Below are 17,777 nucleotides of genomic sequence, written 5' to 3'. Positions count from 1 at the left end.
AAAACGTGGACATTAAAGCCGAGCGAGCGAAAATTTGAAAAAAAAAAAAAAAGAAAAAAGAAAGAAAAAATACTTTCATGCGAATAAAAAGTAACAGCGCAACAGCGATCTCTATCGGCGATCGTTCAAAGTAGAAAGCCCGAACGAATATATGCTCATACTTAAATGCGTATACGTCGGTAGAACAGATAATTTTATATTCATCATATTATAATTTACAATAAAATATACATCATTATTATATGTTATATAATTTTTTTTTTTTTTTTTATAACGATCACAAAAAATATATTATATTTTATAAGATATTATTGATCTATCGATCAACCGTATGATCTATTATTAATATCGATTAAGTATTCGATCGCAAGTACTTAAAATTCATATCCTACGTTCGTCGCATCGGATGTAATACAAAAGATTTACTATGGTCGCTAACGAGTCACGTTATCCTCAACTACTCCTTCTAATACGTATAAGTGATATTTATGAGATATCTCCCTTAATGAGGATGCTACCTCTCCCAAGTTAACTTTTGGAACAATTTGTAAGCAACGCCCGCAATGCTCCGAATAAATTCTATTCGGACTGATTGAATCGTATAAAAAGGAAAGACAATAACGTTATCATCGTAAATTGGATCAAATTTGTTGGCTAATGTAATAAACACCAATATCCTTTCTCAATTAAATATTTAATATCGAAGAAATTAACCATTATAATTGTTCTTCAAAACGACAAATTGATAAATGATAAATGAATATGAACGTTTGATCATTGTCTACCAAATTTATCTTTAAATAAATCAAGAGTAATTTTTTCTCGGTAGACCGAGAAAGAGACGGTAAAAAAGCAGCTTCGAAATTCGAGTTCTCGGCAGACATTTCCTTGCTTGGGAGTCGAGTCGAAGTACGTAGGTAGGAAAGAGTGAGGTAGATAAAAAGAGGGAGGGGGCGTACTAAACCTTTCTCCGACGTTATTTACCCCGACGAAGAAAACCCGTTATCCGTAATGATGCACTTTGGAAGGAGCAGCTATGGAAGAGAGTAAAAGAGAGAGAGAGATAGATAGATAGATAGATAGACATATATATCTATATAAAGAGAGAAAAAGAGAGAGAGAGAGAGAGAGAGAGAGACAGAAAGAGAGACATGTCGTGCTTGCACTACTCTAGAAAAATAGAATGTATGTGGTCGTATATATGTGATTTCGAGAGTTTTGACGTACACGGCGAAGCTGAGAAAGAACGATCCGACGTGTGACGAGGCTTACGTCGAAATGATAAAAACGACGAAAATTCACGGAGGAAAAGAGAGAGAAAGAAAGAGAGAGAAAAAAAGAGAGAGAGAGAGAGATCAAAGCTATGAGGCCGAGTACTGTGCTCGTCGAGATAACAAATTCCTGCGGCATGAACTCCCATGTACCGTATTTGTAGAGTGAAAGGAGTCGTGCCATTTTACATTACGGACTACGAGCTAACCATTTCCGCTTCGATTCACGCGCAATGGCTTCTTCTTACGGGATAGAAGAGCTAAGGGTCGATCTTGATTTAAATAAAATGAATTATACTAGCACATACCAACTCGTTGCGTTGCGTTCTCCTACGAATATCTAATGTATCGTACCACATTCGACATTTTGTATCGTGCATCTTGCTAATTTATTATCTCTCTTTCGATTCGTCTAAACATACAATAGAGAAATTTCCATAAAATTATTTATAGCCGAATAAAATTTCCTATTTACCAATTTTATCCATTGTTATTTATTATCTGTTGCTTTACAATTTTTGATTCATTATTTGCTTTATTATCTTGTCAAACAAAGCGGACCTTCTCGTCTTTTTATTTTTGTATTCATCACGAACAGAAAATAATCAGTAGCCTCGATAAAACTAATAATTACACAATGACAAATGTTAAGAGAAATATGAGTCATTACGTATGAACCTTGAACGAAAAAAAAAAAAGATGAAGAATTTGTGGAATGCAATGCAATTCAATGCAATCGTCGAAGGTCAAAGGGCACACGCGACAAGTAAGCGGCAAGAATCAAAGGAAACCAAAGATATCATTACGTATCGTTCTATACATGTAAACGTCAGTATAGCTGTGAAACAAGTAAACCAGCACGCTTATTCGCTTTAATGATAAATGTAAAATATATATTTAAATATGATAAAAAATAATATCTCCTTAATAATTGTATATTCTTCATTTTCTTCTTTCACTTTTACAGTGCGTGCAAATGGCGCACGCGTTAAGGCGCATCTCCTACGCGACTTGTGAACCCCGACACGCTCAGTTCAGCTTTTTGGCTCGAGAGCCCAGGGCGCATTTTAGCATCCAATACTGCCACTCGTTCGTCACCGAATCTGCAGAACAGGTAAGTCCGTATTCTCATAATTTCTTTTTTAATACTCTTACCAAAAAAAAGAAGAGAAGAAGAAAAAAAGACAGTAAAAGTATCGAGATAATCTAAATAAAAATTTTATCTTAACAATTTTCTCTATATACAAAATCAATCATTCGAAGAAGTACTTATCTTTTCTATCTATAAAAACAACAATAACAACAGCAAAAGAAAAAAACAAAAAGGAAAAAACAAAGAACTTTCATACGATCACGAAAAAGATATTTCATTGGTATCCGTGAGACAGGAAAGAACACTATTTTATACGCTTGAAAAAGCGTACAAAACTTCAAATCGTTTCGTCTCACACGTATATTCTTTGGTAATTCCTTCAGCGAAGGAATCAGCGAACAGTAGCAAAAAAAAAAAAAAGAATAAGAGGAAATTTCTTCGCGTTGATGTTAGTTCTTAAAACGAAAGGAGTTGCGATTCTCGTCAGATTGGATGGACCGAGTAAGAAGAGAAAGGAAAGAAGAGAAGAGAGAGAGAGAAAGAGAAAGAGAAAAGAGAGAGAGATAGAGAGAGAGACAGAAAGGGACAGAGAGATTGAAAGAGAGAGAGAGAGAGAGAGAGAGAGAGAAAAGGAGAGGTTGTCCTTGGCAAAATCGTAATAATGCATCGCCATCCTCTAGGACAAATTGCTCCGTCACACTGAAAAGACAGTCTCAGCGCGAAGGATATTACTCGACGATGAAATCCGTTACGCGAACGCGAATGTTAGGCGAATAACGTCCCAACCATAACTGCCACTCCACATCCGTAGAAACTCCTTTGGAATCTATTGCACGTGCGAAGTTATTACACCATAGTAAACCTTCCATCATTAAGAGAGTCTATGTTATGAAACTTATGCCACTTTATGTTAAAACGCAACTCTCAACCTTGTAATACGATTGCAAGGCACTTCATTATGATCACATCGCGAACTCGTAAAGGATAACTTACATATCGATATTACACGTTTCTTAAAGTCATTGTACATTAATTCGATAAACCTTTTGTATTGTTATTTAATGATTTCCATTCGAAATGTTCTTTGAGCGTTACGATCTATAAATTTAATTCAATGGAACTAACATTACATGAAACTCGCATTAATCTACTTTTCGCAAAATAAACTAATATCGATGTATCGTATAAATTATATCGTATTATTTATATTAATAATATTGACATGAAAATGATTATTTGATTTAAGAAGATAATTTAAAGAAAATAATTGTCCTTCTATAATAAATTAAACAATTCTAATGTTCATAGAATAGAAAGAAGGAAAGATAAGAGAAATAGATATAGAGAGAAGTATATGTGTCAGGGAGTGAGGGTTAAAAGTAGCGCGAATGGAGGGTGTACATCAGAGACCCATAAAGTCCGAGAATTCTGTTTGTAGCTCGTTGCATCGTTGAACCGCCATTAGTCTTGGCATCGTGAATTCAGACACTCTCTCTCTCTCTCTCTCTCTCTCTTTCTCTATCTCTCTCTTTCTCACTTTCTTGTGCGCAAGCACGCGAGTACTCAACGCATTTACAGAGACACCGCAAACACGAACCGCCACCCTCGCTCTGTCCTTACCCGCAAATACCGACGCAACATCCCTAGCTCCTCCGAAGCTGTTCGTATAATCGACGATGATCACTACGAAGGTGTCCTGCCATACTCGATTAAGCCTACAAACATGCTACTAGACGATCTACTCTGCTCTTAGTTAATAACATCTATTAGATCTTCCGTTGATACAGAGAAAATGAAAGATCATTTGCAATGTGACATTGTAAGATCTAACATTACAAGCTTTTGCAAGAATGAATGGTCTAATTAAAATAAATAGCCTAATAAAATGCGTTTAGTATTTGCATTTAAAATTATCAGATATTATAGCAACGTACACGGTTGCATGCAAACGAGGATATTACTGTCAATCTTGCTAATGAAAATATATAACTTGTAAGTAACATGTTGATTGCAAACGATAATGAAAGTCGTATTGATATGTTAAAAAAAAAAAAAAGAAAGAAAAAAAAAAAAGAAAAAGAAACAAGAGGAAAGAAAAAAGAAAGAGAAAGAAAAATGAACGCAATGATTGGCCAACGTTTTGCAAAATTTATTCAAATATCAAAACCTTTCCATTTAATAAAGTCATTGTTTTAACGAAGCTTCTTCTCTAGATGAAAGATCGTAACTCGTAAAAAGATCCCCGTAATATGGCTATCTCTTTGCCGACGACCTTGACATTATCCATTGCTTTCAAGTTGCTGTCTACGTGCACGAAGTGTTCCACTCATTAGACCCTATCGTCCGGTCGATCTTCATTAGGTATCACTTCGTCTAGACGCACCTTGCTTTTCCACGAGACTCCTATTGCAAGATTCTCAAAGGCATGATACGCATGCGCCACCATTTAATCTCGTAGTATTGAAATTATAACCACGACGTCGTTATGTAGTTGACAACCTTCTCGATTCTCGTTAAATATCAAATTTGCTCGATAAATTCTAAAATACGAGAATATTATTCGAAATGAATTTTATTCATGAAACGTGTTATCTTTTAAATTGGATGTAAACTTCGAAATGTCATAATATTCGGTCATGGGATATCATTATGATAAAGTTATTTTTTTTTTTTTTTTTTTTTTTTTATTCAATCGACGTAATATAAACTGTTTCTTTTTATCGGCCATTCATATTGACCGATCGTCAACAACTTCTGCAACGATGAAAGAAAATCAAGACTTGAGAACTCGTCGTACGTAGAAACTTCCTTTCTCGTAAATCAGGATTAGAGAAACAAACGAGATAGTAAACAGAATAAAAATAAAAAATAAGTAATGGTGAGATGTGATCGAAGCACGCGACGACGACGACGACTTTGTGTGGATTCAGTAAGAGAAAAGTAAAATCAAGGAGTTCAAAACTCGTTTTGCCATTTCGAAGGATCAGTTTCTTGATCTCACAGCTATCCCTTCGGTCGTTGACGCGCTCGCCATACTTTTTTAAGTGAAAAATATAATCTCCGACACGCCTACTTGTGGTTGAACTAATAAAAATTGAGAGAGAGAGAGAGAGAGAGAGAGAGAGAGAGAGAGAGAAAGAAAGAAGGAAGTCATAAAGTAATCTTTAGAAAGAAATGTCATAAGACCCGATCATTCATCGATCACTCTCTAAGTATCATCCTTCTACCCACGCATATATATGTGTATATAAATATACAAAAGGAAAAGGACAGAAAGAGAGCTACCACTTTTAAATATGAAAAAATTTCAAGAACATAAAAGGTAACTAATGGAAAATTCAAAGCATGAACGATGAACACCGATATACAACGGTGCTTTATACAACGGTACTCTATACCATATGTCATTGTACCTTTCCTAATCGATGCCTTTTACATACTTCCTAAATATTCTATTCTAAGTAAATTAAATATATGTATTATGTTACTAAAATATATCCTTTCGAATTTGTCATTTCCGATGTTATGAAATTTTCGATCATTAATCCTTGGATATCACTGTTTTATCGTTAATATTTTATATCAAATAATTTGCATTTATATTTTATTGATTTTCTATTGTATTTTAAACTTGACAATTATTCTCAATTGAATTTGAAATTCTAGAGATATTATAGCGATAGAAAAACATTTATTATTCAAACAAGTTACACGCACGGGATTACATAGATAAGACATATTAATGACAATAAACAAGAAATCTCATTTATATATATATATATATATATATTTACTTAAAAATTATTAAATAAATACATATAAACAAAAAATATTTCATGTTCTTTTACATATAATTAAATTAAATCATTGAAAGATGCCTGTCAAACGGTTTTACAGTTTTCGTAAAAGTAAAACGAGATGTCGAATCAAATTCGACATAGGACCGTAAAATCATCTACGAGTGAATTCCCAATAAGATGAAAGAAAAACGAACTATCGAAAGATGACGTTGCGAAGAGAAGAATACACATGGAGGAATGCGACGTGAGTTACAACGAAAGATGTTCTTTCGATATATTGCGATTATATAATCGAAAAAGTGCCGTCCCGATATCCGTACGATCGCTTGGTAGAAAAACGATCGCGCATCGTTTATGAAACCAGTTAAACCAGTGAGAGGGCTGTCCAAGCGAACATGGTTGTAAGGTGTGTACTGCTCCTTTTCGCTCCGATAAGTTTGCCGGCTTTGAATATCGTGAATGTACCAAGAGAGAGAGAGAGAGAGAGAGAGAGAGAGAAAGAGAAAGAGAAAAAGAGAGAGAGATACTCGTAAAGAAAGCACATGTAGATAACCCATGTTCTTGCTTATGCTCTATACGTAAAACATAAGCATTACGGGATAGTATAGTTGCACTTGTGAAATAGTATAACTCGATTTAACTTAAGTTAAAATAAAAATGAATAGCAATCTAATAGGAAATTTATTTTTCAAATAGCCAATAAAAATTTTGTCAAATGTTTACTCAAAGAATTATAACGTTTCGTTTATTATTATAAAATAATCATCATTTAAATTTTATACAAGCAGAATATCTTTGAGTCTATGTATCGGCTAAGAGAAAGAAAGAAAAAAGAAAGAAAAAAAAAAAAAAGAAGAAAAAGTAAAAAGACGTAACACCTGATAACGATCATGTTTTTCCACAAGTGTTTTATGGAACTAATAAAAAAGACGGAATGTTCTTCTCTCGACGAAATGGAAAGGAGGTAAAATCTTTGTCTCTTGTAGCACACCCGGGAGTTCGGGAAAGCTCTCTCCAGGGAAATATTTCAAAATCTCAGCGACGTCGAGGTAGACATCGGTGGAATGCAGATCTTTCCTAACAGGAAGACGTAGTCGTAGGTAGTACGAGTAGCGCCATTCATGGCTGCTGACTCATTGCGCCGAGAGATAGAAATAGAGATAGAGAGATGAGAGGAAGGGAAAGAGGGAAAGAAAAAGAAGAGATAGAGAGAGAGAGAGAGAGAGAAAGACAGACAGACAGACAGACAGACAGAAAGAGGGTTTCAGCTCTTCCGGTTGTCTGTCGACTCTCCGTCGTTGGTTCTCTAGTTTCGACGTACATATCTACTTACGTATCATCTCTTGACAACTTGACTCTTACCACCAGCTGTCAAACTATACGTGGTCATATCTATAACAACAAAACATGGTTGGTGGTCTTTCACTATCGGTGATGACAGTCCGATAATACGGTGTACCTTTGAAATGTTGCGAATTCTTCATACTCTTCCAAATTTCATAATATTATCAAATTTATAATAATCAATTAGAGTATAATACCCGACGATCTATATTATATACGTATATTATTATAAATTCATTTTGATTATTAAACAAATGTTATAGAAAAATCAATTATGGTTACGATTTTATGAATATTTCTTTACGATCGTTAGTATTGAAAGTAATCACAATGAAGTTCGTTAGAGGGAAAATGGAAACGAAACGAAACGTTTTCATGGCTCTTCTCTCTAATGCGCGATGAATGTAATAAAAATTTCAAGTTTATTCGGGTAGAATGGCCGTATTATTAAATGTTCAAGAGACAAATTTTAATACATAATTATTATGTAACTATACAATCTCTTTCATTCACGATGTTGCATCGTACAAAGGGCCTACCTTACAATGAATTATACACAAAGAAGCATTTTCTAACACGATAAAGTCTCGATTCCTTTATATCTACCTTCACAGTAACGTACGTACGTACGTAGTCTCGTAGCTTGGAATATTCGTTCGTCTCATCCCAGATTCCTTCGACCGTCTCTCTATTATGCGCAACATCACTTCTACCTAAAAGGATCCTTTATCACGTTCAAAATTCGATGTCAGAATTCGGTGTATGCTTTGCATACTCTAAAATTACTCTAAAATTTTGCCGACTAATGAGATGGAAATAACTCAAATAACAAAGAGACATATCTATATATACATATGTGTGTGTGTGTATGTATGTATGTATGTATGTGCGTATATATATATATATATATATATATATATATATATATATATATCATTCTTAATATAGAAAATTAAAATTTCTTAACTCGTTCAATGAATTCGAGAACAGAAAGTTCTATTATAATATTCTCATTCCTTTCGTCTTGATAAAATATTCACAAGAGTAGGGTTCCTTTCAATTACGATCTCCGTATGATTTTAATTGCGTAATGAATCTAAAGAATGTGTTTATCGATATCGAAGTTACGATACTATTTAAGAACTACTCTAAGGGCATTCCATCGATTAATTGCTAATGAGAAGATATTGCGCTACGCTCGTATACATGCGCAGCATATCGTACAGCATATCGTATAGAAGAGAGAGAGAGAGAGAGAGAAAGGGAACGAAGACTAGATTTGCTCTAGTCATTATGTCGAGTCTATTGTCATTGTATATACAACCTACTAGTACGTGCTATTGCTTCAGGGCTTTGTATTCCCGATAGATAAGTTCGTTCAAAGCATTTTCGATAATTGTAACGATCGATGTAACAACGATGAGAGATAAATCGAATTGTTCAGAAAAAATCTATCGAGATGTATTAACTTTCAAGTACAATGTCAATTGACAATGAAAATGAAATATACGATCCAATGATTAATCTAAATTGTATGATCACTTTGTTTTTCTTTTTTTCTAAATAACAAAACAAAGAAAAATACGCCATTATTTGTAATTTTAAAAGTCCGGTCGACGTATTATTACAAGATGTAATTTGTATATAAAATACTACCCACGTTACTCTTCGAATGAGTTAATGCTCATGTGAGAAATGTCAATGAGAACTTTAACAATGAATAGTAATAATTCGTAAAAAAAAAAAAAAAAGGAAAAAAAAATAGAAAAAAGGGGAAAAGAGTTAGAAAAAGAAAAGAGCAACATATCCTTCCTTTCTATTATTCACTCAAAGGCGGGTTAATGCGACTATTGGATTCGAAACGGAAGGGCTACACACGTATTTCGGGTGTTTTACCTAATTGAGCGACTAATAGATCGACGAAAGTGCTGCCTCAACCGAGATTCATTTCGTCCTATTGTTCGTAACTAACCCTCCATTTTCGGTGCTAGTGTATACAACTACTCGATACTCCTATTCATATTGCTTTCATTTAAAATTGATATAAGTTACATTTTGCTATCGGAACAATCGTAAGTTAATTGTAAATACATTCGAATATGTTTTCTCGTTTTTATTCAGATAGTTCGTTTCGTATAAATATATCTAGAATAAATAGTTCAACTATTCGATCTAAATATGATCTAAATGAAAGTAATTTTGAAAGGAAGAATATACATAAATGTTATATCGTATATTACATAACGCGTTATAAAGTTGAATAAATATATTTTACGATAACGTGAAATTACATATGCAAAATAAATATTTTTCACAATAAATAAACATTTTACGATGTGGACGAGATATTATAAGATGTCGGAATTAGAAACAGCAAGCTCGGAAGACGTCGAAGAAGCGTATATTTTTCCACAACCGGTAGTTAGAAGATGACCGACGTTCTCAAGTGGAAACCAGAAGCTATTTGGTAACCAACAAGCTTAAAGCAGATGAAGTCTTTGAACTGCCCTCGAGAATACGAGTGGTTCGTCCTTTACTTTGTTTACAGATTCAACTCAAAGGGACGAAAATCAAATGACTACCATACGAATTTTGTTTTGAAAAATATTCTCGTATATAAATATTATCTAATAAATAATTTATGTTTCTTACTTTCTTGTTTCTAGATAGATAAAAAATAATGTTGAATAATTTTTCTTTAATAATAATAATATCTAATCATTATTATATATCGTTATATTATAAACGAAAGAAACGAGGTAAAAGAAAAACGTATAAAAAACAAGTATACAAAAACTTGAAGAGAAAATCATAAGTATAATTCGTTGAATCGTACGTACCAGACATTTTCTTTTTGCGAAGAAAGTAAAAGATAATAAAAAGTCGTTTGTGCGGTTCGCGTTTGTACCTGAAACTTGGGTGCGGATATCCGCGAGCAAAAATTCACCTCCACCAGCAGGTTTCGCGAACAAGCAGCATTATTTAAGATGCGTTAGTGTGCGAGCACATGTACCGAAATATCAAGCATAATGCGTGTAATATGCCAAGAGATATGCTACTGCAAAATTATTATATCGTCATTATATCGTAAAACTTTATCATTTTCCTATCAATTTAATGATCCTTGAAAGAACGTTCAAATATTTAAATAAACTATAAAAAGTATATTTTTATATTTCTTATCGTTATAATTATATTTCACAAAAATTAAAAGATTTCTTTTTAATTATTTACATATTTCATATAACCCAATCAACAATTCAGAATACTCTTTGTATGATCTGAGAAAGGATGTTTCAATTTTAAAAAATCTTTAAATATTTCTTTATCCGACTGTATTTATCTTTCTCATAGAATGATGGTAATTTGAGTCAACAGCAACAAGCAACCTGCAATTTTCACAAAAATAATATATACAGAATATCAACTAACCTACGTCGACATTGCTATACTCGTATTCTCATATTTCTCGTAGAAAGACGAACCAAACGAAAATAATTATCCGTGTTCCGTTGTTTTTCTTATATTCGTTATACTCGTTAAAAAATAATTATAGTATTGTTAATAACGAGAACGAAGTTAAAGTGGGCCGATTCGTTTTGGATCATCGCAATAGAAACTATAGTATTAAAATACTTGAGGTCCTGACATATTAGAATTCTAGATACTAAATGTCAGATTTCTAAATTTATGAATTTAAATGTTAGAATTCTAAATTTAGAATGATATTCTCCTGATTCCATCAACGATATTACCAAACTCCAAGGAACATTGGAACGCAAGATATGACCGATTGGTTCTATAGTATGCTATATCGATGCGAGGTCAGACCACAGAATGCTCGTCACTATTGATGCTTTCACCACGATCATCGACGACACGCGTCGTATAATTTACATTCACGAACGGACACCAAAATGCTTCGGTTTATCTGTATTACTGAAACAAAATATTAGAAAAGATTTAACAAAATCAATTGAGATATTTTGTATTAAAATTTCATACAAATTTGATGCAAATTTTAATGAAAAAGAAAAAAAAAGAAAGGAAAGTAAAATAAAATAACAAAAAGAAAAAAAAATAAAAAGGCTATTTCAATGTTCGATCCATATACATCATTAATCATACGAATATTAATTTCTTGATATGAATATTTGACGATTTCATAATGATAATATAATAGTACGTTCACAGTAGTAGTGCGTATACGGGATGATAAATATTAATAACAACGCATTTGACGATGATAATAGTAAAATTAATATGATAAAATTCTGAATAACGATATTGATAATTGAAAGGTAAACCGCAAAATGCACGAAGGCTGATTCCTACTACGTGCAACGTAATTCGAACCTGTAATAAAATATGCCTACATTGTTTTCTCATGAGTTATCTTCGGTTATCGTTTCCATCGTTATTCCTTGAGATCTTCTCGAAGACTAACACGTCTTTCGCCGTTCGCCATTTATTCGCTTCGACCTGAAAATTATAAACATACTTTTATCAGGATATGACGAAAGTACAAACTTTGTCTATTCAGACGAAATACGTTTACGCGTTATAAACAAAGAATGAAAACAAATGACGCGTTATATTTTTCTATAAGAAGAGAGTTATCGTTTAAAAGGAAAAAAAAATGTTATTGGCCGACGGTGTTTCGAAATGAAAATAAATTCTATTGGGATGCTTTCGCCCGGGTTATCGTAATATTCTGAACCTAGAAGGTTAGTGGAGGATGAAATTGAGCGGTTTGCATGACGGCTCTCTCGTGGAGACTCCGGGATATGAGAAGAAGCACGAGAAGGAAAGGTGCTTTACCGTCGATCGACGGAGGGAGGAAAAGGGATAGGTTGATACCTCAAGTACCTACGTACCTACCTATCCTATCTACCTAAATACATAGATATATACATACATATATATATATATGTATATATACATACGTATATGCGCCTATTGACTTCCCATGTGTATCAATTATTCAGGCGAGAGTCTCCTTGAATAATTCATCGCGATTTCGAGCTTATAAGTTCGGGCGAAGCCGCGATCATGGACTAACCCGTTTACCTTCGTCTTAGCATGCCGAGCTTCGTGTTCCTCCCTCCGCCCTCTCTCTCTTTCTATCTCTCTCTCTCTCTCTCTCTCTCTCTCTTTCCTTTTCCTCTCTCATCTCCTCTCACATCCTGAAGAAAGAAAAGAAACTACACCACCGCGCTCACCTGCGGTTCTCCATTCTTTTCGATCGACTACGTGTATCGAGTGTCAACCAAAAGACGCTACGTGCTGTAGAAAGAGGAAAGATCTGCAGAGAAGAAGGATTGGCAAACGGAAACCAAGCGAAACGAGGTACCAACGAGATAGAGAACTTTCCTCTCATCGTTTCCTCCAAATCCTTTCTCTTCATTCGATGATCATCGAATTACATACTTATCCTATCTTTCCTCTTTCCAACGCTAACGTATTTACACGAAAATCGAATTAAATCAACGATTTGAAATTCACAAGGCAAACTTAGTTGGTATGTATGTAGCATCCGTTGGCATCCTGGTTGAAGGCTTATCGAAGGATTTATCCTTGAATTCCTTCGTATTATTATACGTCATGATAAATTTTATTAATCTTCAATAGTTGTTAAATTAAATAAGATTTAGCATACTATTTCTTAAAATTAGAAATTGAACGACAATGAACATATTGAAGTGCAAAATGATAAAAGGAACGAATGATCGAATTAAGATCGGTCTCGAAAGTTTCCTTACCTCTTAGGTAATACCTTCGAAAGAAAGAAAACGTTGGAGGAAACTCGTTGGTTCGTCGAGACAAGAAAGAGAGAATGTCGAAAGTTTGAGACAACGAACTTCGCAAAAAGCACAAGGAGACACAAAACACGCGCGAAGGCCTACGTTCTATCAAGGTTCCGGAGCTTTTCAAGACCTCCCTATACCTCCTTCTCTTTCCAATCTCTAACCTTCCTCCTCAAGCACCCTTCCACCCCTACCATCACTTTCCCACTCTCTTCCTTTTACTTCTTGGAAAAGCACGATGATCTAAAAGCCTCTTCCTGTTGTCTAGAAAGATACTGCAGTTTCGAAAGGCCGCTGGCATTGAAAAGGACAACGGCAGAATTCTTCTTGGAGATAACATGCCGAGGTGACGAGCTGAAGAAACAGAAGAAACTATGTCTGTGTGTGTGCGCGCGTGCTTGTATATGTAAGAAAAAGAAGGAAAGAAAGAGAGAGAGGGAAGCAGAACAGACTATGAAATCTTTCGAAGACCCGAGGATAGTAGACTTTGCACTTGGAACTTTACGCTCGGCCTCCACTTGCCGTGCAGTCAATTCTAATGGTACTCCGCGGATTAAAGTTTAAATATCTTCCGGTGAATTAGGAACGCCGTTACTCCAGAGACTCTTCAAACGGCATCTCTTTCTCTCGAATGTGTAAATGGAATGGGATTCGAAGAACGAAAAGAGGGCGGGAACTCTCTAATCGGAACTTAACACCGGATTCTCTCGAATGTCTTGTCTCTTAGGTATCCCACGAAAACGTACTAATTTCTTCTACAACTCCTTTCTTCAACAACGATAGAAAATATTTCTTTTGGATATTCTTGATCATCAATAATAATCAGATACATAAATGTAAATATCTTCGATCGATAATACGATTCGTTTAATCGAACGAATTAATGACAAATGAAAATATTTGATAAATAATTATTTAAATAAACGTACGATATATATATATATATATATATATATATTTTATCGTACGGATAAAAGGGGAATCATTATGTTGAATTCAATTCAGGAAATACTCGAAGATGAAATCAACGCGTAATCGATTTTTTCACGTCCTTCCTTCCTCTATTGCCATGAATTATAAACGATGCACGTTGGCATTTTCGAGAGACAAGGAATTCATAGACGTCGAAGAATCGCGCATCTTCATAGAAGCACCATTGCGTATATAACGTTCCATACGATTACTCGTGAAATGGGTCTCGAGCAATCGGCGATGTAGACGATCCACTTCACGTCTCGGTGAAGAGTCTTCTCGAAGCCTGCCGAGTAAATAAAAGGTTCAATGGTCCACGTTGTCGTTTCGGGACGACAAGAAAATATCTCGAATTCCTTCCGTTCGTCTTCGTCTTCTTCTTTTTCTCGTAATCTCCTTCATCTCCGACTCCTTGCTCATCCTCTCACATTTTCTTTTTTTTTCTTTTTTTTTTTTTTTTTTTTTTTTTTTCGTTTCAAACGGCACGAAACGAGAGAAAAAGAAGAGAAGAAAAAAAAAGTAAGAACGAAAGAAGAAATCGAAGTTCAATGTCTACGAGGCTCAACGAATAATACCTCGAGATCGAAAAGAACGTATTGTAGTTTGAAACGAATTGGAAGAACGAAACATCAAAACGAATTGTAGAATTTCGTTCAAAATATAAAAATGGAAGTATCGGTGGTTGAGTTTAGGACTGTGTGTCCAAGTAAATGAAACGATTGTTTGTTTGGAAACGAACAAATGTGTGACAATGAAGTTTTATTAGACGTTTTGTTAGAATTTTACTTGAATCATCGTTAACTTTCTCTCTCTTCTTTTTGTTTAAAAAAAAAAAAAAAATTATACGAAATCTACCATAAATAAATCAATATCAAAGAATTATAAAAACAATATTCTTTTTTTTTTTTTATCTTGGCTAAAAGCTAAGCATTTCTACCGTTAAATCCAAACGAGTTCTGAAAATATTTTAATTAACATAATTTCAACGTAATTTAACTCGACTCTAACATCAATGACATCACTCTAACAGTTTCCAAGTCGTTAAAGCTACACTCGATGTCGACTCCACGTAATTTTTCCTCTTGAGATCTGAATGATGTTCACTTTTTCATCTCCACCATATCTTTTTCTTTTCCTATATTTCATCCTACATTTTTACTTTTCCTTTTCTATTATGCATCTTGAAATATAATTACAGGCATTTACCTTTTACGCATGAAAATGATTCCGTTATATTCGCTTCGACAAGATCATAAATAATAATGGTCAATGCAAAGTTATTGCAAATTTTGAGACAAATGGTTGTTCTTTTAAAACGACAACATGCAAATTACATCATGAATATTCTTACTTAAACGATAAATTCGATTTAAAACATTTATGTATATATATGTATGTATGTATGTATGTATGTATGTATGTATGTATGTATGTATGTATGTATGTATGATGTTGCAGTGAGAAAAAAAAAATTAATTAGCTGAAAGATCGACGAGAAAGATAAGTGACGTATCGTTTGCGATCGATTCAAAGGGATATATTTATTATTAAAAAAAAAAAAAATAAAAAAAAAAAAAAACAAAAAATTATTTTCTCTTAACAATTAGTTTTATCTCGTTACAATTTTAGAGTTTTTGTCGTGTTAAGTTTTATCGAGAAGAAATGATAACGGTTCATTTTTTTCTAAAAAAATCTCAACAGTATGACGTAGTAGACGATGATAAATCGATCATTAAAATAAAAAAGATAAAATAAATGACTCGTATAAAAACGTTTTAACGTTACGCGTCTAACATAAGATTTTCCACGGTTACGCATCTGGAAACGCTAAAGTCCAGATGTCCGTATATCGAGAAGAAAAAGAAAGAGAGAAAAAGAGAAAGACACTTTTACGATGCACGTATTTATAACTCCAAGAAAATGGACTTGATTAATATTCGATGATAGTAGTCCGAGTCGTGAAGCTATGCAACGCAAAGAGAAATCTCAGAATTCCGTCGTGATGCATTTAACTCGTGAACATGTCGGCTCAGAGATCGGATACGTTTTCTCGCGGATAAGGAAGTCATCAAGCTACCAAATGTCAGGAGAAAGTTTCTTTGGTAAGAACAATATAGTCTTTGTAAATAGATATTTAAAACTTTTTGATATAGTTTATCGAAGGAAAAAAAAAAAAAGAAATTAATCAATTTGATTGTTTTAAACGAACAAACAAAAGTGAAAGAAGAGAAAAAAGAAAAAAAAGGAAAAACTAAATTATGAAGTAGTTTCCTCGAAGACTATTATTTTACGATGTAATTCTTTCAGCGATTTAATTCGTTTAATTCTCTAATTAATCGCATAATGAAATTTGAATTGAAACAAGTTAACGAATAGAAACGATTAAAGGTACATTCGCTGCTAGTAGAGTAGGTACATGCACCCGGTGCATCAATGGCGATCATCGCTGGCCCGGAATGAAGTCGGCCTTGGCATTCCCGCACAGATAATAGTGTAGACTAATCGAAGAAGAAACCTACGTAGGTACATTGCTCCTTTTTCTTTCCAACGAGTTAGTCTCATTTTCTTTTTTATTCGGTGATATCTCGACTCACCCTCCTTTACCATTCTGCGCCTATATCTAAATACGTATGTAAGAAAAAAGAAAAAGAGAAAGAAAAACAAGAAAGAAAGAAAGAGAAAAAAATCTACGAAATATCGTAAGGATCGTGTCCAATCGAAAAGATTCCTCGAAACGTCAAAAGACGGAAAGAATAAAAGGCCATGACGAAGGCATGCGATTATTTAAGGCATGCAGAATCGCAATGTTTTTTTTTTTTAAACTTTTATTACTTCACGTTTGTTAAAGTTTTCTTACAACTATGACAACGACGATAAGGATGAAAACGACAAAAAGTAACATTCGCAAACGTGCCTCGAACTTGCGTGAAGAGAAACAGAGATCCGTCGTTCCCGTGCGAGGATCTTGTCATTTATGACAGGAATTTCGCTTGACGACTTGGCTTTAGCATTATACGCGTTCTAAGAATGCCAAGAAGAACGGCGAATATCTGTTATTTTTATCGCCGATAAAATTGTTAAACTCATGGTAAAACCATTTCAAATCCAACCAACTTGAAATCCATCTCTTTCGTCTTTTTTCTTACTAATTTAATGCAATTTTCTATAATTCGAAGATACTTATACGTCATGTGAAAAACAATAAATTATTACTAGACACACGAACTTTCAGCTATAGATATATTTTATTTTATCGAAATAATATTTATTATATCTGAAGTTCGAAAAACGATGAAAATTCATACATGTCTTTTTCGATATATTATAATCATTCTCAAAATATAAATTCATTCATTTCGTCGTTACTAATATTAAACGTCTTAACATCAAATAAAAATCTCATTTTCAAAAATATACCGTTCGATGCTATTCATCTTACATACACTTTTCATCATCAAAACGTGATAATCGATGCCGTTCTGAAATTCAT

The 17,777-nt window shown here is 33.8% G+C and overlaps 1 protein-coding gene and 2 long non-coding RNA genes across 21 annotated transcripts in view; 2 read left to right on the top strand and 1 right to left on the bottom strand.

Annotated features, from left to right (window-relative positions):
* Nucleotides 1–17,777, top strand: part of LOC124946407 (tensin-1-like) — a 197,360-nt gene that overhangs the window by 144,291 nt on the left and 35,292 nt on the right. For 15 of the 19 annotated variants that reach the window (XM_047487057.1, XM_047487056.1, XM_047487058.1 and 12 more), the window contains one exon: nucleotides 2,239–2,385. The exons of 3 other annotated variants lie outside the window; for them this stretch is intronic. In XM_047487057.1, the coding sequence (XP_047343013.1) occupies nucleotides 2,239–2,385 (147 nt within the window). Of the gene's footprint in view, nucleotides 1–2,131; nucleotides 2,156–2,238; nucleotides 2,386–17,777 lie in introns of those variants that run through there. One more of the 19 variants, XM_047487067.1, reaches the window with a different exon arrangement.
* Nucleotides 9,445–17,777, bottom strand: part of LOC124946411 — a 12,201-nt gene continuing 3,868 nt past the window's right edge. The window contains exons 2-3 of the long non-coding RNA XR_007100050.1: nucleotides 11,885–11,990; nucleotides 9,445–11,447 (exon numbers count right to left, since the gene is read on the bottom strand). This is a non-coding gene — a long non-coding RNA (uncharacterized LOC124946411). The remainder of the gene's footprint in view (nucleotides 11,448–11,884; nucleotides 11,991–17,777) is intronic.
* The window catches only part of LOC124946410, a 7,463-nt gene continuing 3,843 nt past the window's right edge, over nucleotides 14,158–17,777 (top strand). Inside the window, exon 1 of the long non-coding RNA XR_007100049.1 lies at nucleotides 14,158–17,777. This exon is cut by the window's right edge and continues 3,011 nt beyond it. This is a non-coding gene — a long non-coding RNA (uncharacterized LOC124946410).

The sequence above is a fragment of the Vespa velutina genome, chromosome 2 (genome assembly GCF_912470025.1).
Source record: "Vespa velutina chromosome 2, iVesVel2.1, whole genome shotgun sequence".
Classification (NCBI taxonomy): Eukaryota; Metazoa; Arthropoda; class Insecta; order Hymenoptera; family Vespidae; genus Vespa; species Vespa velutina.
Note: the sequence above shows the minus strand (reverse complement) of the source record. Positions and strands in the feature narration are given on the sequence as shown.